The 21,590-nt window shown below is 44.8% G+C and overlaps 1 protein-coding gene across 1 annotated transcript; it reads right to left on the bottom strand.

The window, feature by feature from the left end:
• Positions 1-1,416: 1,416 nt before the first annotated feature.
• Positions 1,417-14,794, bottom strand: LOC144488257 (SWI/SNF-related matrix-associated actin-dependent regulator of chromatin subfamily A member 5-like; the record flags this gene model as incomplete). Its single annotated transcript, XM_078206292.1, has 6 exons — positions 14,697-14,794; positions 10,075-10,185; positions 8,685-8,927; positions 3,020-3,140; positions 2,596-2,748; positions 1,417-1,507 (listed from the first exon to the last, which is right to left on the bottom strand). Coding segments are annotated over exons 1-6 (817 nt in total), but the record flags the coding sequence as incomplete, so codon positions are not given.
• Positions 14,795-21,590: the final 6,796 nt, after the last annotated feature.

The raw sequence follows: 21,590 nt of genomic DNA, 5'->3' as shown, positions 1-21,590 counted from the left end.
GTGTGTGCGGAACTTGGCTATCAGTTTCTGCTCAGCGACTCTGCGCCGTCATGTGTCGCGAAGGCCGCCTTGGAGAACGCTTACCCGAATATCAGAGGCCGAATGCCCGTGACCGCTGAAGTGCTCCCCAACAGGAAGAGAACAGTCTTGCCTGGTGATTGTCGAGCGGTGTTCATTCATTCGTTGTCGCAGCGTCTGCATTGTTTCCCCAATGTACCATGCCTCGGGACATCCTTTCTTGCAGCGTATCAGGTAGACAACGTTGGCCGAGTTGCAAGAGTATGTACCGTGTACCTGGTGGATGGTGTTCTCACGTGAGATGATGGCATCTGTGTCGATGATCCGGCACGTCTTGCTGAGGTTGCTGTGGCAGGGTTGTGTGGTGTCATGGTCACTGTTCTCCTGAAGGCTGGGTAGTTTGCTGCGGACAATGGTCTGTTTGACGTTGTGCGGTTGTTTGAAGGCAAGAAGTGGGGGTGTGGGGATGGCCTTGGCGAGATGTTCGTCTTCATCAATGACATGTTGAAGGCTCCGGAGGAGATGCCATAGCTTCTCCGCTCCGGGGAAGTACTGGACAACGAAGGGTACTCTGTCTACTGTGTCCCGTGTTTGTCTTCTGAGGAGGTCGGTGCGGTTTTTCGCTGTGGCGCGTTGGAACTGTTGATCAATGAGTCGAGCGCCATATCCTGCTCTTATGAGGGCATCTTTCAGTGTCTGGAGATGTCTGTTGCGATCCTCCTCATCCGAGCCGATCCTGTGTATACGGAGGGCTTGTCCGTAGGGGATGGCTTCTTTAACGTGTTTAGGGTGGAAGCTGGAGAAGTGGAGCATCGTGAGGTTATCCGTGGGCTTGCGGTACAGTGAGGTGCTGAGGTGACCGTCCTTAATGGAGATGCGTGTGTCCAAGAATGCAACCGATTCCGGAGAGTAGTCTATGGTGAGCCTGATGGTGGGATGGAACTTGTTGATGTCATCATAGAGTTGTTTCAGTGATTGTTCACCATGACTCCAAAGGAAGAAAATGTCATCGATGTATCTAGTGTATAGCATCGGTTGAAGGTCCCGTGCGGTGAAGAAGTCTTGTTCGAACCTGTGCATGAAGATGTTGGCATATTGAGGTGCGAATTTGGTCCCCATGGCTGTTCCGTGTGTCTGGATGAAGAACTGGTTGTTGAAGGTGAAGATATTGTGGTCCAGGATGAAGCGGATGAGATGTAAAATTGCATCTGGAAACGGGCAGTTGTTGGCGCTGAGCACTGAGGCCGTTGCAGCAATGCTATCGTCATGGGGGATGCTGGTGGAGAGTGCCGAGACATCCATTGTGACGAGGAGCGCTCCTGGTTCAACTGCTCCATGTGTGCCGAGTTTCTGTAGGAAGTCCGTCGTGTCGCGACAAAAGCTGGGGGTTCTTTGTACAATGGGTTTCAGGATGCCCTCGACATAGCCCGAGAGGTTCTCGCACAGGGTCCAATTGCCCTTTTGTTTGACCAATTCTGTGGGCGCGATCCTCAAAAGAACACAATTAAAGTTACATGGCAGATCCACACAATCATGTAACAATTTCAATTAACATTCCTCCACATTCAGCTGTAAAAACAGCACATTCATATATTTTCCAGTAAACATTGTTTCTATAATAAGAAATCCAAGGATTTCAAACAAAAACTCTGATTATCAAAACCTTAACATGGGGATAGGGAATAAATCAACTTCCTAGAAATCTCCAAGCTGATCATAAGCTGGCAAAGATATGATGTGTGGATGGCTATCTCCTGCATGTTTTAACCCTCTCTAATTACTCAGTCAACATCAACAATTGTTGCAACAGGGGAAAACAAAGGGAGCACCTGGACCTATTTAATTATTTCTCAGATGCATTGATTGCAATCCAGTAACTGGCTGGTGGATCAATGAAGCAATTGAGAAACTTGCCACTTCACACTGGAGGGGAATTAGAATCACCACTGTGTTTGTGGATTGGAGTCAAGTACTGACAGATGCTCTTCACTGAAGCATATTAGTGAAGCAGCTGAACAACTGGGGAGCCCTGCTCCCTTTTGCTGCTCACTATAAACTTTAATTCAAACTTCGCAAATGAGTGAGATTTGAATTCATAAGCCCTTGGTACACGAGGCAATCACGAAGCACTTATTAAAATCCGTGCATCAGTTGTTTTGTGTGAAACTGAATCACGGAAGGCTGTTCCTGACAGTGACACCTCAGCATTACTGAAACTTAAAATGGATGTCATTTCCAAACTCTCAATTGGATTTGGAAGTTAATTGGTGAGGAGAAACAAGATGCCCAGTCAGCTGAAATCATACCACGCCAATTCTGAAAACAACCGCACGCTCCATTCAAATAAAGAGAAGCAAACTGAAGGCCTTTGCTGAAATATTTCCACCGGTTCAGTCGAGTGGAGTTTTAAAGAAACCATGGGAGCAACACACGGAAGATTTGAGGGGGTATCAGTGGCAGTAAAATACCAAATGTCGCTTGATCAGTGCACTTGGATGTTAAAACCAGCGACAATAGTTATATATTCAACAGTACGTGGCTTTCAGAACACAAATAACTAATCGCTCAGGAACTGACCATAGCTTGGAGGTCTACCCGAGGGTTCCAATCTGAGTCGTATATGATTACTACATCTGCCGTGGCTAGATTTATACCAAGACCCCCAGCGCGTGTGCTTAACATGAAGATAAACTTTGAGCTCCCAGGACTATTGAAAGCAGAAATAAAATCCTGGAGGGATGAGAGAGAAAAGTTAAGCCAGAATTGAACAAACGATTGGGACCAATCTTTTTACTAATTGTTGGAAAGTTTCATTTTTAAAAATACAAATAGATGCTGGATTCAAATTGAATATTCATATTTCTTGTTTGAAAACCTTGAGTCAGTTTTGTAACCTTAAGTCTAGAATTCTTACTTAGATAATAGAGCCTCAGATCAATTTAAGAGGTGAGAACTTTCCTCAAACAAACTCAGTTTTGAAAGCACAGGGCAAAAAACATACTTGTCTCTCCTCATGCGGCGTCTGTCCATCCAGTCTACAATCCTCGTAGTTTCTCCACATACAATAATCTTCCAAGATATCCAGTACCCTGGTCATTTGGCTGAAGATCAACACCGAGAACCTGTGGAAAAGAAGAACATTCATCAGGGTAATCGGTTGATCGGTAGCCAAGAACACAGCGCAGATACACAAATGCTTCAAAAACCTACATCTACTGATGTGGATAATGGAAACCAAATTTCAGTGGTAACATGCAGGATGCAGAGTAATCTCGTAAACTAGTTATAGTACAGGAGGCATAAATGAACACATAACCAACTCCAATTTTATAATTCATACAATGTGAACTGTCCATGTGACCCAGCTGCCATGATTGATGGGAATTATTTCGAAGGGTTTATATTCCAGGTGGATTCCAGACGGTGCTGCAGTTTGGGCAGCAAAACTTAAACCCTGATCAAAAAATAGCTTCAATCCCAAACCATGTAATTATCCCTTTCACCTTCTCCCAACACGTTAGCCCCCAATTTTCAGAATATTTGGCTCCTGTAACTATTCCCCCGGAAGGAGGATGGGGCCCATCAAGCATTGCAGAGGCCTGTGATCCAACTCTCCTCATGAAGAATATTTGATGGTAAATCGGCCAGTTTTTGGGAGCCCCCAGCCCCAGTGGATGGCGTGTGGCAGGCCAGAATGACTAAAACAGGATGCTTTTTCAGATCAAGACACACCATTGTTTTAAACAGTCACTAAAACTTGTGAAATAAAAGCTAAATAGATAGAAGCAAAGTTCTGGAAATACTCAGCAGGTCAGGCAGCATCTGTGGAGAGGAGAGTTCTGAAGAGTCATAGTTGACCCTTCGCTGATGCTACCAGATTAGTTGAGTGTTTTCAGCAGTTTTTAACTCATTAAAACCTATGCTGACTTGTAACCCAAAACATCACAGCATGCAATCTGATGTACCTTGCTGCACAGGTCAAATGCTGCCATGGTGTCATCAGTGATCATTTTCAAATTCTTTTGCAGACATCGTCGTGGAAATCCTTGCATGCTTACGAAGGCTAAACATCACAAACCCCTTTCATTTATGAAAACTCCTGTTCTATTTTTGATCAGTCTGCAGCACAGGTACAGTACTGCTCCAGAGCACGACAAAGTCTGACATCGGACTCGGAAATGCACAAATAACCATGCAGGCGGTTGTTTACAGCCAATCAATATACCAGGATGTTTGATTTCCCACTCCACCGGATTTCATTACATATGGATCGGACTACGCAGTAGTTTTTGTTCAATTCCTCCTGGTCTCCAGAGTCTCAACTAATTTGGTCATGGATTCGAGTTCGAGTGACTGGCATGCTCTTTGAATTTCCAATCGAATCTGAATCCAAACCTACATAAGAACATAAGAAATAGGAGCAGGAGTAGGCCATCTAGCCCCTCGAGCCTGCCCCGCCATTCAATAAGATCATGGCTGATCTGACGTGGATCAGTACCACTTACCCGCCTGATCCCCATAACCCTTAATTCCCTTACCGATCAGGAATCCATCCATCCGCGCTTTAAACATATTCAGCGAGGTAGCCTCCACCACCTCAGTGGGCAGAGAATTCCAGAGATTCACCACCCTCTGGGAGAAGAAGTTCCTCCTCAACTCTGTCTTAAACCGACCCCCCTTTATTTTGAGGCTGTGTCCTCTAGTTTTAACTTCCTTACTAAGTGGAAAGAATCTCTCCGCCTCCACCCTATCCAGCCCCCGCATTATCTTATAAGTCTCCATAAGATCCCCCCTCATCCTTCTAAACTCCAACGAGTACAAACCCAATCTCCTCAGACTCTCCTCATAATCCAAACCCCTCATCTCCGGTATCAACCTGGTGAACCTTCTCTGCACTCCCTCCAATGCCAATATATCCTTCCTCATATAAGGGGACCGAAACTGCACACAGTATTCCAGCTGCGGCCTCACCAATGCCCTGTACAGGTGCATCAAGACATCCCTGCTTTTATATTCTATCCCCTTCGCAATATAGGCCAACATCCCATTTGCCTTCTTGATCACCTGTTGTACCTGCAGACTGGGCTTTTGCGTCTCATGCACAAGGACCCCCAGGTCCCTTTGCACGGTAGCATGTTTTAATTTGTTTCCATTGAGATAGTAATCCCATTTGTTATTATTTCCTCCAAAGTGTATAACCTCGCATTTCTCAACGTTATACTCCATTTGCCATATCCTCGCCCACTCACTCAGCCTGTCCAAATCTCTCTGCAGATCTTCTCCGTCCTCCACACGATTCACTTTTCCACTTATCTTTGTGTCGTCTGCAAACTTCGTTACCCTACACTCCGTCCCCTCCTCCAGATCATCTATATAAATGGTAAATAGTTGCGGCCCGAGTACCGATCCCTGCGGCACGCCACTAGTTACCTTCCTCCAACCGGAAAAACACCCATTTATTCCGACTCTTTGCTTCCTGTCGGATAGCCAGTCCCCAATCCACTTTAACACACTACCCCCAACTCCGTGTGCCCTAATCTTCTTCAGTAGCCTTTTATGGGGCACCTTATCAAACGCCTTTTGGAAATCCAAAAACACCGCATCCACCGGTTCTCCTCCATCAACCGCCCTAGTCACATCTTCATAAAAATCCAACATGTTCGTCAAGCACGACTTTCCCCTCATGAATCCATGCTGCGTCTGATTGAACGAACCATTTCTATCCAGATGCCCTGCTATCTCCTCTTTAATAATGGATTCCAGCATTTTCCCTACTACAGACGTTAAGCTGACCGGCCTATAGTTACCCGCCTTTTGTCTCCTTCCTTTTTTAAACAGCGGCGTAACATTAGCCATTTTCCAATCAACCGGCACTACCCCAGAATGCAACGAGTTTTGATAAATAATCACTAACGCATCCACTATTACCTCTGACATTTCTTTCAATACCCTGGGATGCATTCCATCCGGACCCGGGGACTTATCCACCTTCAGTCCCATTAGTCTACCCAGCACTGCCTCTCTGGTAACATTAATTGTATTAAGTATTTCTCCTGCTGCCAACCCTCTATCGTTAATATTTGGCAAACTATTTGTGTCCTCCACCGTGAAGACCGACACAAAAAACTTATTTAAAGACTCAGCCATATCCTCATTTCCCACTATTAACTCCCCCCTCTCGTCCTCCAAGGGTCCAACATTCACTCTAGCCACTCTATTCCTTTTTATATATTTATAAAAACTTTTACTATCATTTTTTATATTAATTGCTAGCCTAGCTTCATAGTCTATCCTTCCTTTCTTTATCGCTTTCTTAGTCTCTCTTTGTTGTTGCTTAAATTTTTCCCAATCACTTGTTTCTCCACTATTTTTGGCCACTCTGTACGCAGCTGTTTTTATTTTAATACTCTCCTTTATTTCCTTCGTTATCCACGGCTGGTTCTCCCTTTTCTTACAATCCTTGTTTTTTGCTGGAATATAATTTTGCTGAGAACTGAAAAGGATCTCCTTAAAAATCCTCCACTGTTCCTCAGCTATCCTACCTGCCAGCCTGCTCTCCCAGTCTACCTTAGCCAATTCATCCCTCATCCTATCATATTTCCCTCTGTTCAAACAGAGGACACTGGTTTGGGACCAAACTTTCTCCTCTTCCATCTGAATCAGAAATTCGACCATATTGTGGTCACTAGACACAAGAGGGTCCTTCACAATAAGATCCTTAATTCTACCTACCTCGTTACACAATACCAGATCCAAAATAGCTCGTTCCCTCGTCGGTTCCGTAACATGCTGTTCAAGGAAACTATCCCGACAGCATTCTAAGAACTCTTCCTCCATTCCACCCTTACCGACTTGAGTCTGCCAGTCAATGTGCATGTTGAAGTCCCCCATGATTATTGCCGTTCCGTTTTTACACGCATCCCTTATCTGCTTGTTTATAGCCCTCCCTACCTCAACATTATTATTTGGGGGCCTATATACCACACCTACTAGTGTCTTTCTCCCTCTACTATTCCTCATCTCTACCCAGAATGATTCCCCGTTTTGTTCCTCAGAGCCTATGTCATCCCTCAGTACTACCCTGATATTATCTCTTATTAATAGCGCCACCCCACCACCTTTTCCTTCCTGTCTATTCTTCCTAAACGCCTGATACCCCTGGATATTCATCTCCCAGTCCTGGTCACCTTTCAGCCACGTTTCTGTAATGGCCACTAGATCGTACCCACTCGTGCTGATTTGCACCATCAACTCATTTACCTTGTTCCGAATGCTTCGTGCATTCAGGCAAAGTGTCCTTATTCCAGCTTTTATCTGGACCCGGTTTGATGAGTCGCGAACACCCTCTCCCTCTACTCCCTTATCTAAATTACCGCCTTCATTCACTTGCACCCTCTCCTCTACCATTACTTTTGTAATTCCCCTTACCCCTGCATCCTCCACCCCATCAATTAGTTCCTTGATCCTAGTCAACTCTTCTAGCTCCCCTCCCCCCAACCTATCTAGTTTAAATTCTCCCCAGTAACCTTAGCCAACCTACCGGCCAGGATATTGGTCCCCGTGTGATTCAAGTTCCACCCGTTTTTTGTATACAGATCACCCCTGCCCCTAAAGAGGTCCCAATGGTCCAGGAACCTGAATCCCTGCCCCCTGCACCAGTCCCTCAGCCACACATTCATCTTCCACCTCACTCCATTCCTGCCCTCACCTTCCCGTGGCACAGGCAGGAATCCTGAGATTACTACCTTTGCTTTCCTCTTTCTCAGCTGTCTCCCTAATTCCCTGTACTCCCTTTTCATGACCCCTTCTCCCTTCCTACCCACATCAGCGGTACCAATATGTACCGCTACCTCAGGCTCCTCTCCCTCCCACCTCAGGATTTCCGGGACGCGACTAGCGACATCCTGGATCCCGGCCCCAGGGAGGCAGACCACCATGCGAGAATCCCGCCTACCTCCGCAGAAACGCCTGTCTGTCCCCTTCACCATCGAGTCCCCGATTAATACCGCCTTCCTCCTCTTTTCCTTAGCCCTCTGAGTTACAGGGCTGGACTCCACTACGGAGACACGGCCACTGCTGCTTCCCCCAGGCGGGCTGTCCCCCCCAGCAGTACTCAAGCAGGAGTACTTGTTGTGCAGGGGCAAATCCACTGGGGTGCTCTCAACCACCCTAGCCTTACCCTTCCTGGCCATCACCCACTTGGCCTCCTCCCGTTGCCCTGGTGTGACCAAAGTAGGAACATTAACATTAAGCTAATTCTTAATCCATTGAGACAATGTCATCTATTTCACAAAGCGTGAACTTTATTACTATATTTATTCTCTAATCACAGATTTGTTGAACATATTCTAAAACCTAATTTGCATTGTGTTTTAGTTTGGTTATCTCCTCAAGGATATCTCAGGAAGCTTCTTTGCCTGTCCTACTATAACTAAAACCATTGCTGATTCCAGTGTTTATTGCATATTAATTTATAACACATTTTGGAATATTTTCAATTAATTTCCCTTTACGGCCTGGCAATCGTTAATTTGGGCCTTATGCGTTATGTTGGCCACCCCCCCACCCCGTCCGAGCTACTCAAGTATCCACCAAACTATCAAATCACTCCATGTCTCCTCCCTATAGAAAGATTGAAAGACAGAAAGGGAAACAAAAGCCTTGACCAGGTCTGCGGCTGACCTTGCTCCTTCACGTTCGGCAGCAGTTTGTCCAGTACCACCATTTTGCCACTGTTAACTACCAGGTGAGTGTCAGTGGTGTAAGGTGGGCCAGGTTCAGCTCCGTCAAACAGATAGGGGTGGTTGCAGCACTTGCGCAGTTGCATCAGGATATTCAATAGACGCATTTTGTCCATTTTCCCTGAGGAGTTCAGGATGTCAATATCCTTCATTAATATCCTGGTGTACCTGTCAGCAAGGCCAGAATTAAAACTCATCACACCAACTTGGAGATAAATTCATTTTTTTAATGGAGCTCAACAGAAAGCAATTACAACCTAAAATGAATGCTTTGTTCTATAGGTGCCTCAGACAAAGTCTAGGATCCACATTCCAACCCCTCTCACCTACCAGGGAACAGGGTGCTCCATCTAAGCCTCACAGATATAGAAACCCATATCTTACGACTAATACACACTCGACATTTTGTTTTTGATATAAAGTACGATTCATCCCAGGTGGCCAGGGTTTGAAGGGATGGGAATATTCCTTTTCATGTCATTTGGATGCGAGCAATATGAAGTACTCTGGGATTAAGTATTTGTAGCACAGAAACAGGCCACTTAGATCAACAATTCCAGATCAGTGTTCATGATAAGAGTCTCCTCACACCTTCGATTTCTTTTTCCATTCTATGTTCAACAAACTTCCCTAAAATGCATCAATGTCATGCCTCTCCTTGTGGTAGTGAGTTCCACACTAACCACTCTGCCACTTTCTTTTTTGAATCTTCTCCTAAATTCCTGTTTGATTTATGAGTGACTATTTTATATTTATGGCATCGATCCTGGCATCACCGTGAGGCAATGACATTGTGTTACATCGGTTGCAGTCTCATTTTGAAGGGCTTTGCAGCGTTCTCCTTGACCAACTAGATAGACCTGGTTAATAAGTTTGGAGGGGACACCTCACTAGTACCTGATCAGGTGGGTATCAATAATGGGCTGCATTGGGGTTTGAAAGAAGAAAGCCCAAAGCTGAGAGCAAAGTAGTTTGAAAGCATTGTAATAATCAGACTTGAATGGCAATCGTCCAGTCTGAATTCAATGATGATCTTCTGTTTCGGGCAAAAATAATTGAAATGATTGAGGGAAGTTAGAATTCCAAACACAAAAATCTTACAGATCAGACGGAAGCAAGATGGTCAATAGTAGGGATCAGCCTATTATTGATGCATTGGGTAAAATCACACTCGCTTACACTGGTGAATCTATTCCCTTCGTTCTACAAATGCTCTAATTGTTGATTGAAGTGCAGCACAATTTCAATGAGTTGTTGCAAGATGATGCCGTAATTCCCAATGCAACACATTAAGATTCACAAGTTGTGCACTCACCATTCCCGTTGCATTTTGCTCAGGCCCACATACATTTTGACTTCCTTTTTTGGCGGCAGGCTCTTTTCTACCTCAGCTTTAATAGGTGGGAGGAGGAAGGGTCTCAATACCTAATTCAGGTGAGAATACATGCTTTTTACACACTGATGATGCCCAAGAAGGTCAAGCAAAATAATGCAATGTTACAAAAGCTGCACTGAACAGTTCTGTGGACTGAAGCACAGGTTCAACAAAAACAGCTGAACAAGCCATGGGTTGAAGCACATCTACAGGTGTGGGCTGAATGTTCACTTGATGAAAACACCTACAACTTCAGATTAGATTGTCAACAGCTTTATTCTGCAACAGAACAGATCAGACCTTGGTATCCAACCCTTTATGAGAAAATACAGTCACCTTGAATTCACTTTCCTCATTCCTCAACAATGTACATTTCTACAACACCTTTAACATAGGTGGCATGGTGGCACAGTGGTTGGCACTCCTGTCTCACAGCGCCAGGGACCAAGGTTCAATTCTGGCCTCGGGTCACACTCTGTGTGGAGTTTGTACATTCTCCCCGTGTCTGCTCCGGTTTCCTCCCACATTCCAAAGATGTGCGGGTTCGGTTGATTGGCTATGCTAAATAAACCTTTGGTGTCAGTGGGATTGGCGGGGTAAATATGTGGGGCTGGTGCAGACTTGATGGGCCAAATGGCCTCCTTCTGCACTGTAGGGATTCTATGATAATAAGATGTCTACAGGATAATCACAGGGGCAATTAGCAGACAAATGTGACACCGAGCTACCAAAAAACCCATTGAGAGGTGACCAAGGAGTTTTTAAAGCAGTGTCTGAAATCATCATCATAGAAACCCTACAGTGCAGAAGGAGGCCATCCGGCCCATCGAGTCTACACCGTCCACAATCCCACCCAGGCCCTACCCCCACATATTTTACCCACTAATCCCTCTAACCTACGCATCTCAGGACTCTAAGGGGCAATTTTTAACCTGGCCAATCAACCTAACCCGCACATCTTTGGACTGTGGGAGGAAACCGGAGCACCCGGAGGAAACCCACGCAGACACGAGGAGAATTTGCAAACTCCACACAGACAGTGACCCGAGCCAGGAATCGAACCCAGGACCCTGGAGCTATGAAGCAGCAGTGCTAACCAATGTGCTACCGTGCCGCCCAATAAGGATGAGCTAGAGAGGCAGAGAGATTTAGGGAATGAATTCCAGTGCTTTGGGCTAAACAGCTGAAGGTTGACCATCAGCGATGCACAAATGGAGCAGTGGACAGAACTTGGTTCATGTCAGCAGCAGTTCTGATGAATTGAATCTTCCACGTGGTGCAAGGTGGGAGGCTGTTTAGGAAAACCTCGTGCTAATTAAGGGTTTGAACAAGGGCGGGTGATATTATGGTGCTGGTATTGGTAATATTGAGAATATGGGGTTGGAAATGTAGTTCAGGCTCAATTAGGATATTACAATTGCAAAGAGTTTGGTGAAGCCTCAGACAGACAGGAACCAGATTGAGGTTTGGAGTGAATGGTTAGGAAATGGAGCTTGTAGTGTGAACAGAAGAGGAGATAAATCCGAGTAATTGTAACCTACCATTCCTCCTCCCCCCCAACCCATTTCAGATTCTCAAATAGTGGATAGACATTTCAGCAAATAAAAATTATTCTATTTCCCTTACCCTGCACCTCCCAAAATGTGACAAAAACACTTTAATTTAGCAAGTCTTCCTGATCAGGAAGCAGTTCTACTGGAGATCCAGCATCAATTGAAATGCTCTTATCAAGGTCGGGATCAGCAATTGGAACAGCCCGTGGGGATGCTTAATGGGCCTTGTTACCAAGGTCAACTGAGGAGTTCAATATATGGCCACAGAAAAAATAATTGAGAGTAAATGAAGCGGAAGAAATCTCTCCCCCTTCACCATATTATGTAATATCTGAAGTGATTCAAATTATTCAGATCTGGCTAAAATGTCCACCCTAATTAAAAACACCTGTGGTAGTTGCCTACATCGAGTGAAAGGCAATAATTATCTATTCGTCTCATCAATTTCTAAGTTGCCTATTCCAGCACCTTAAATGCCATGTTTCCTTCAAGCACTATTTCCTGAATGCAAGAACACCTGGTAAATGTTCATTGAGCTTTGTGCCCTTTAACATTTCTAATCCATTCTAAGTGGGATGCAGCTGGACTGGGCAGAAACCATTCTCGTTACACGAATAGAGCCACCACTTAATTCCAGTGGATCGCAGGTAAGTCATGTCTGCAAGAAGTGGTGGCAACTAGAAAATGCTGGAATCCATCATTAAAGAAGAAATAGCAGGCCATCTGGATAAGAATGGTTCGATTAAGCAGACGCACCATGGATTCATGAGGGGAAAGTCGTGCTTGACGAACTTGTTCGAATTTTATGAAGATGTGACTGGTGCGGTTGATGGAGGGGAACCGGTGGATGCAGTGTTTTTGGATTTCCAAAAGGTGTCTAATAAGGTGCCTCACAAAAGGTTGCTGAAGAAGATTGGGTCACACGGAGTTGGGGGTAGGATGTTAGCGGGGATTGGGGATTGGCTATCCGACAGGAAGCAGAGAGTCGGAATAAATGGGTGCTTTTCTGGTTGGCAGATGGTAACTAGTGGCGTGCCGCAGGGATCGGTACTGGGGCCTCAACTATTTACCATTTATATAGACGATCTGGAGGAGGGGACTGAGTGTAGGGTAACAAAGTTTGCTGGCAACACAAAGATAAGTGGAAAAGCGTATCGTGTGGAGGGCTTGGAAAGTCTGCAGAGAGATTTGGAGAGGCTGAGTCAGTGGGCGAGGATCTGGCAGGTGGAGTATAACGTTGACAAATGTTAGGTTATTCACTTTGGAGGAAATAATAGCAAATTGGATTATTATCTAAATGGAAAAAAATTACAACATGCTACTGTGCAAAGGGACCTGGGGGTCCTTGTGCATGAGACGCAAAAACCCAGTCTGCAGGTGCAACAGGTGATCAAGAAGGCAAATGGGATGTTGGCCTATACCGCAAGGGGATAGAATATAAAAGCAGAGATGTCTTGCTGCATCTGTACAGGGCATTGGTGAGGCCGCAGCTGGAATACTGTGTGCAGTATTGGTCCCCTTATTTGCGGAAGGATATATTGGCCTTGGAGGGAGTGCAGAGAAGGTTCACCAGGTTGATACCAAAGATGAGGGGTGTTGATTATGAGGTGAGACTGAGCAGATTGGGTTTGTACTCGTTGGAATTCAGACGGCTGAGGGGGGATGTTATAGAGACCTATAAGATAATGAAGGGGCTGGATAGGGTAGAGGTGGAGAGATTCTTTCCACTTAGAAAGGAAGCTCGAACTAGAGGGCACAGCCTCAAAATAAAGGGGGGTCAGTTTCGGACAGAGTTGAGGAGGAACTTCTTCTCTCAGAGGGTGGTGAATCTCTGGAATTCTCTGCCCACTGAAGTGGTGGAGGCTACCTCGTTGAATATTTTTTAAAAATACGGATAGATGGATTCCTGATCGGTCAGGGAATTAGAGGTTATAGGGATCAGGCGGGTAAGTGGAACTGATCCACTTCAGATCAGCCATGATCTTATTGAATGGCGGGGCAGGCTCGAGGGGCTAGATGGCCTACTCCTGCTCCTATTTCTTATGTTCTTATGTTCTTTATCATTTCATAAAAGTTAAATTAATTTGTAATTCACACGCAGTAACTCAAAATTTAACACTGCTCTGGATAAACAGTAGAATATAGATCCTCAGTTTTTGCCATCACATTTTTAATCAATGAATTAACAGTTCTAAATGTACCAGGGCAAGTCAAAGGCCAGGAATTCGGCAGTGAGTAACTCGCCTCCTTACTCCCCAAAGCTTCTCCACCAGATACAAAGCATAAGTCAGGGGTGTGATGGATACTCTCCATTTGCCTGGATGAGTGCAGCTCCAACAACAGTCATGAAGTTCAACACCATCCAGGACAAAGCAGCCCACTTGATTGCTGCACCTTCCACAAACATTCACTCCCTCCACCACCGATGAACAGTGACAGCCGTGTGTACCATCTACAAGATGCACTGCAGGAATTCACCAGGGTTCCTTAGGCAGCACCTTCCAAACTCTCAGCCACTGCCACCTTGAAGGACAAGAGCAGCAGATACCTGGGGACACCACCACCTGCGATATGTTTCCAAAGTCAGGATGATGAGTGACTTGGAGCTTCCCTCCAAGTCACTCATCATCCTGACTTTGGAAACATATCGCTGCTTGTTCACCATCATTGGATCCAAAAACCTGGAACTCCTTCCCTGACAGCACTGTGGATGTACCTGGAACTTCAGGGACTGCAGTGGTTCAAGAAGGCAGCTCACCAGCACCTTCTGAAGGGCAACTCGAGATGGCCAATAAATGCTGGTCTCGTCAACGACATCCACGCCCAGTAAATGAAGAAAAGAAACCTTGCTGTTTCTTCAAATTAGCCCCAAACACTCTCAAGGCACATCACTTCATCACACAAATATACAACTTTGTGAATAATATTTCTGAGGGCCATGGGCCCGAAATAACTTTGCATTTTAATGACGTCCCAGCATCAGAATACAGATAAGATAAGAAGCTTCCCATGTGCAATCGCTCAACGAGCTTCTGGTCCCCGAAGCAGTTGTTTGTGTCAAACCAAGAATCAAAGTCCTGCAAAGAACAACAAGTGGCTCTCGTCATGCCAACCCCAAACGTTTTAGCATACTGTGTTACTTCCATCAACGCCACATCCAATGGTTTCAATTATTACTTTATTTATCACTAGAAGAACAAGAATGGCAATTTAAAAGTTGGCATCCAAATTAGATCGTTCACAAATGATATCATAAAACAGATGCACAGCTGCTCATAACAATTGCAAATCAGTTTCAGCTGGTCGGCAGGTGAGCAATTTAACATGGAAAAAAATCATTTTTTCCCTTGGACCACCTGCTCCCATCTCTGTAACAAGCTACAGGACACCCACACAGGAAGAATGGGCAGTTAGGCATTCAGTTAGAAACATAACTTTTCTTACTTTAACAAAAATAAATAAATACTAAAATACTTCTGATAGCTAATTTGTGGATTGAGATAGATCTGGATAAAGTAAGCTCTCACCCCAACATGCTTTTAATGTAAGTTTAGAATTGTGACACTTGGTGACAATTTTGCTGAAGGAAACATCAAGCATGTTAAATACGCTTCGCAGTGTAAGGCAGATGTGACACTGAGCATCAGGAATGGTCAATAGCAGTTTGAAGGGTTCGAGGAGCAGACATCACCAATTGGACTCTGCACCGGCACACATATGGTGAATATAGTGCTCACAAAATGTGGGCAGGTGGACAAATTAATACACAGACTGCGGCCATTTAGCTCCCTGGCTGCTCCCAATGCAAGGAACAATGGTGTCACACAACACCCTCCAGCAAGTTGGACAGCTTCCCCTGACACTGGGTACAAAAATGAAAAAGACACAACTTTGCAGCATTCTCTCATGCCTTCCAAAAAGAAATAGGTTGAAACACTGTAATTGAACCTGAGACAAACGGTGCAGTCACTGTCAAGCTGCTTTTCTCATTACTTACTGCAGACGAATTGAAGACATCCAGGAGGAGGAAGTTGAGCAGAGCCCAGAGTTCGTGCAGGTTGTTCTGAAGTGGTGAAACCGTGAGCAATAATCCATTTGTTGTTTTAAATTCTCTCACTATTTCAGAGAGCTGTAAATTTAGCAGATTTAAAAACATGACTGGACAAACTGGGTACAAGTTCGAATCATACTACTGGCACAACTGTAGATTTAGACTGCAGTTAAAAGTTCGCTGATCTTTTAGGTGTTTATTCGTGTCTGTCATTTCTCCAATGGAGACAGTGAGTATTCTAACTGAGTGCAGTCAGACAGAGACACCAGGAGATGGAGACAGTGAGGGGGGTAACTGAGTGCAGTCAGACAGAGACACCAGGGGATGGAGACAGTGAGGGGGGTAACTGAGTGCAGTTAGACAGAGACACCAGGAGATGGAGACAGTGAGGGGGGTAACTGAGTGCAGTTAGACAGAGACACCAGGAGATGGAGACAGTGAGGGGGGTAACTGAGTGCAGTTAGACAGAGACACCAGGAGATGGAGACAGTGAGGGGGGTGACTGAGTGCAGTTAGACAGAGACACCAGGAGATGGAGACAGTGAGGGGGGTAACTGAGTGCAGTTAGACAGAGACACCAGGAGATGGAGACAGTGAGGGGGGTAACTGAGTGCAGTTAGACAGAGACACCAGGAGATGGAGACAGTGAGTATTCTAACTGAGTGCAGTCAGACAGAGACACCAGGAGATGGAGACAGTGAGGGGGGTAACTGAGTGCAGTTAGACAGAGACACCAGGAGATGGAGAAAGTGAGTATTCTAACTGAGTGCAGTCAGACAGAGACACCAGGAGATGGAGACAGTGAGGGGGGTAACTGAGTGCAGTTAGACAGAGACACCAGGAGATGGAGACAGTGAGTATTCTAATTGAGTGCAGTTAGACAGAGACACCAGGAGATGGAGACAGTGAGTATTCTAACTGAGTGCAGTCAGACAGAGACACCAGGAGATGGAGACAGTGAGGGGGGTAACTGAGTGCAGTTAGACAGAGACACCAGGAGATGGAGACAGTGAGTATTCTAACTGAGTGCAGTTAGACAGAGACACCAGGAGATGGAGACAGTGAGTATTCTAACTGAGTGCAGTTAGACAGAGACACCAGGAGATGGAGACAGTGAGTATTCTAACTGAGTGCAGTTAGACAGAGACACCAGGAGATGGAGACAGTGAGGGGGGTAACTGAGTGCAGTTCGACAGAGACACCAGGAGATGGAGACAGTGAGGGGGTAACTGGGTGCAGTAAGACAGGGACACCAGGAGATGGAGACAGTGAGGGGAGTAACTGGGTGCAGTTAGACAGAGACACCAGGAGATGGAGACAGTGAGGGGGGTAACTGGGTGCAGTTAGACAGAGACACCAGGAGATGGAGACAGTGAGGGGGTAACTGAGAGGACATGGACAGATTGTTGTAATGAGATGAACAATAAGGATGTGGAGGATCAAAGGCTGGGAGTTGAAACTTGGTAAACAGTGAGGATAGCAGCAGGATGTGAGAGGAGACAGAAATCCAGGGGAACAGGATTAATTGTTGGATTACACAGTGATATGTTACAGAGCAGGAATCCAGGGGAACTGGATTAATTGTTGGATTACACAGTGATATGTTACAGAGCAGAAATCCAGGGGAACTGGATTAATTGTTAGATTACACAGTGATATGTTACAGAGCAGGAATCCAGGGGAACTGGATTAATTGTTAGATTACACAGTGATATGTTACAAAGCAGAAATCCAGGGGAACTGGATTAATTGTTAGATTACACAGTGATAAGTTACAGAGCAGGAATCCAGGGGAACTGGATTAATTGTTGGATTACACAGTGATATGTTACAGAGCAGGAATCCAGGGGAACTGGATTAATTGTTAGATTACACAGTGATATGTTACAGAGCAGGAATCCAGGGGAACTGGATTAATTGTTGGATTACACAGTGATATGTTACAGAGCAGGAATCCAGGGGAACTGGATTAATTGTTAGATTACACAGTGATATGTTACAGAGGAGGAATCCAGGGGAACTGGATTAATTGTTAGATTACACAGTGACATGTTACAGGGCAGGAATCCAGGGGAACTGGATTAATTGTTAGATTACACAGTGATATGTTACAGAGCAGGAATCCAGGGGACCTGGATTAATTGTTACATTACACAGTGATATGTTACAGAGCAGGAATCCAGGGGAACTGGATTAATTGTTAGATTACACAGTGATATGTTACAGAGCAGGAATCCAGGGGAACTGGATTAATTGTTAGATTACACATTGATATGTTACAGAGCAGTAATCCAGGGGAACTGGATTAATTGTTAGATTACACAGTGACATGTTACAGAGCAGGAATCCAGGGGAACTGGATTAATTGTTAGATTACACAGTGAAATGTGACAGAGCAGGAATCCAGGGGAACTGGAGTAATTGTTAGATTACACAGTGATATGTAACAGAGCAGGAATCCAGGGGAACTGGATTAATTGTTGGATTACACAGTGATATGTTACAGAGCAGTAATCCAGGAGAACTGGATTAATTGTTGGATTTCACAATGATATGTTACAGAGCAGGAATCCAGGGGAACTGGATTAATTGTTGGATTAAACAGTGACAAGTTACAGAGCAGGAATCCAGGGGAACTGGATTAATTGTTAGATTACACAGTGATATGTTACAGAGCAGGAATCCAGGGGAACGGGATTAATTGTTAGATTACACAGTGATATGTTACAGAGCAGGAATCCAGGGGAACTGGATTAATTCTTAGATTACGCAGTGACATGTTACAGAGGAGGAATCCAGGGGAACTGGATTAATTGTTAGATTACACAGTGATATGTTACAGAGCAGGAATCCAGGGGAACTGGATTAATTGTTAGATTACACAGTGATATGTTACAGAGCAGGAATCCAGGGGAACTGGATTAATTGTTAGATTACACAGTGATATGTTACAGAGCAGGAATCGAGGGGAACTGGATTAATTGTTAGATTACACAGTGATATGTTACAGAGCAGGAATCCAGGGGAACTGGATTAATTGTAGGATGACACAGTGATATGTTACAGAGCAGGAATCCAGGGGAACTGGATTAATTGTTAGATTACACAGTGATATGTTACAGAGCAGGAATCCAGGGGAACTGGATTAATTGTTGGATTACACATTGATATGTTACAGAGCAGGAATCCAGGGGAACTGGATTAATTGTTAGATTACACAGTGATATGTTACAGAGCAGGAATCCAGGGGAACTGGATTAATTGTTAGATTACACAGTGATATGTTACAGAGCAGGAATCCAGGGGAACTGGATTAATTGTAGGATGACACAGTGATATGTTACAGGGCAGTAATCTAGGGGAACTGGATTAATTGTTGGATTACACATTGATATGTTACAGAGCAGGAATCCAGGGGAACGGGATTAATTGTTAGATTACACAGTGATATGTTACAGAGCAGTAATCCAGGGGAACTGGATTAATTGTTAGATTACACATTGATATGTTACAGAGCAGTAATCCAGTGGAACTGGATTAATTGTTAGATTACACAGTGACATGTTACAGAGCAGGAATCCAGGGGAACTGGATTAATTGTTAGATTACACAGTGAAATGTGACAGAGCAGGAATCCAGGGGAACTGGAGTAATTGTTAGATTACACAGTGATATGTAACAGAGCAGGAATCCAGGGGAACTGGATTAATTGTTGGATTACACAGTGATATGTTACAGAGCAGTAATCCAGGAGAACTGGATTAATTGTTGGATTTCACAATGATATGTTACAGAGCAGGAATCCAGGGGAACTGGATTAATTGTTGGATCAAACAGTGACAAGTTACAGAGCAGGAATCCAGAGGAACTGGATTAATTGTTAGATTACACAGTGATATGTTACAGAGCAGGAATCCAGGGGAACTGGATTAATTCTTAGATTACACAGTGACATGTTACAGAGCAGGAATCCAGGGGAACTGGATTAATTGTTAGATTACACAGTGATATGTTACAGAGCAGTAATCCAGGGGAACTGGATTAATTGTTGGATTACACATAGATATGTTACAGAGCAGGAATCCAGGGGAACTGGATTATTTGTCGGAGTACGAAGTGACATGTTACAGAGCAGTAATCCAGGGGAACTGGATTAATTGTTAGATTACACAAACCTTATTGAGTTCTTTGAGAAGGTGACCAAAGAGGTGGATGAGGGTAAAGCAGTTGATGTGGTGTAAATGGATTTCAGTAAAGCGTTTGATAAGGTTCCCCACGGTAAGCCATTGCAGAAGATACGGAGGCATGGGATTGAGGGTGATTTACCGGTTTGGATCAGGAATTGGCTAGCTGTAAGAAGACAGAGGGTGGTGGTTGATGGGAAATGTCCATCCTGGAGTTCAGTTACTAGTGGTGTACCGCAAGGATCTGTTTTGGGGCCACTGCTGTTTGTCATTTTTATAAATGACCTGGATGAGGGGGTAGAAAGATGGGTCAGTAAATTTGCGGATGACACTAAAGTCAGTGGAGATGTGGACAGTGCGGAAGGTTGTTGCAGGTTACAGAGGGACATAGATAAGCTGCAGAGCTGGGCTGAGGTGGCAAATGGAGTTCAATGCAGAAAAGTGTGAGGTGATTCACTTTGGAAGGAGTAACAGGATTACAGAGTACTGGGCTCATGGTAAGATACTTGGTAGTGTGGATGAACAGAGGGATCTGGGTGTCCATGTGCATAGATCCCTGAAAGTTGGCACCCAGGTTGATAGGGTTGTTAAGACGGCGTACGGAGTGTGAGCTTTTATTGGTGGAGGGATTGAGTTTCTGAGCCAGGAGATCATGTTGCAGCTACATAGAACATAGAACATAGAACATTACAGCGCAGAACAGGCCCTTCGGCCCACGATGTTGCACCGACCAGTTAAAAAAAAAACTGTGACCCTCCAACCTAAACCAATTTCTTTTCGTCCATGAACCTATCTACGCCCCCAAACTAGGCGCATTTACAACTGATGCTGGCAGGGCATTCCAATCCCTCACCACCCTCTGGGTAAAGAACCTACCCCTGACATCGGTTCTATAACTACCCCCCCTCAATTTAAAGCCATGCCCCCTCGTGCTGGATTTCTCCATCAGAGGAAAAAGGCTATCACTATCCACCCTATCTAAACCTCTAATCATCTTATATGTTTCAATAAGATCCCCTCTTAGCCGCCGCCTTTCCAGCGAAAACAATCCCAAATCCCTCAGCCTCTCCTCATAGGATCTCCCCTCCATACCAGGCAACATCCTGGTAAACCTCCTCTGCACCCTCTCCAAAGCCTCCACATCCTTCTTGTAATGTGGGGACCAGAACTGCACACAGTACTCCAAGTGCGGCCGCACCAGAGTTGTGTACAGTTGCAACATAACGCTACGACTCCTAAATTCAATCCCCCTACCAATAAACGCCAAGACACCATATGCCTTCTTAACAACCTTATCTACTTGATTCCCAACTTTCAGGGATCTATGCACACATACACCTAGATCCCTCTGCTCCTCCACACTATTCAAAGTCCTCCCGTTAGCCCTATACTCAACACATCTGTTATTCCTACCAAAGTGAATTACCTCACACTTCTCCGCATTAAACTCCATCCGCCACCTCTCGGCCCAACTTTGCAACCTGTCTAAGTCTTCCTGCAAACTACGACACCCTTCCTCACTGTCTACCACACCACCGACTTTGGTGTCATCAGCAAATTTGCTAATCCACCCAACTATACCCTCATCCAGATCATTAATAAATATTACAAACAGCAGTGGCCCCAAAACAGATCCCTGAGGTACACCACTTGTAACCGCACTCCATG

The sequence above is a fragment of the Mustelus asterias genome, unplaced genomic scaffold, assembly GCF_964213995.1.
Source record: "Mustelus asterias unplaced genomic scaffold, sMusAst1.hap1.1 HAP1_SCAFFOLD_1414, whole genome shotgun sequence".
NCBI lineage: Eukaryota > Metazoa > Chordata > Chondrichthyes > Carcharhiniformes > Triakidae > Mustelus > Mustelus asterias.
The sequence above is the reverse complement of the archived record's forward strand: the minus strand, read 5'-3'. Positions and strand labels throughout refer to the sequence as shown.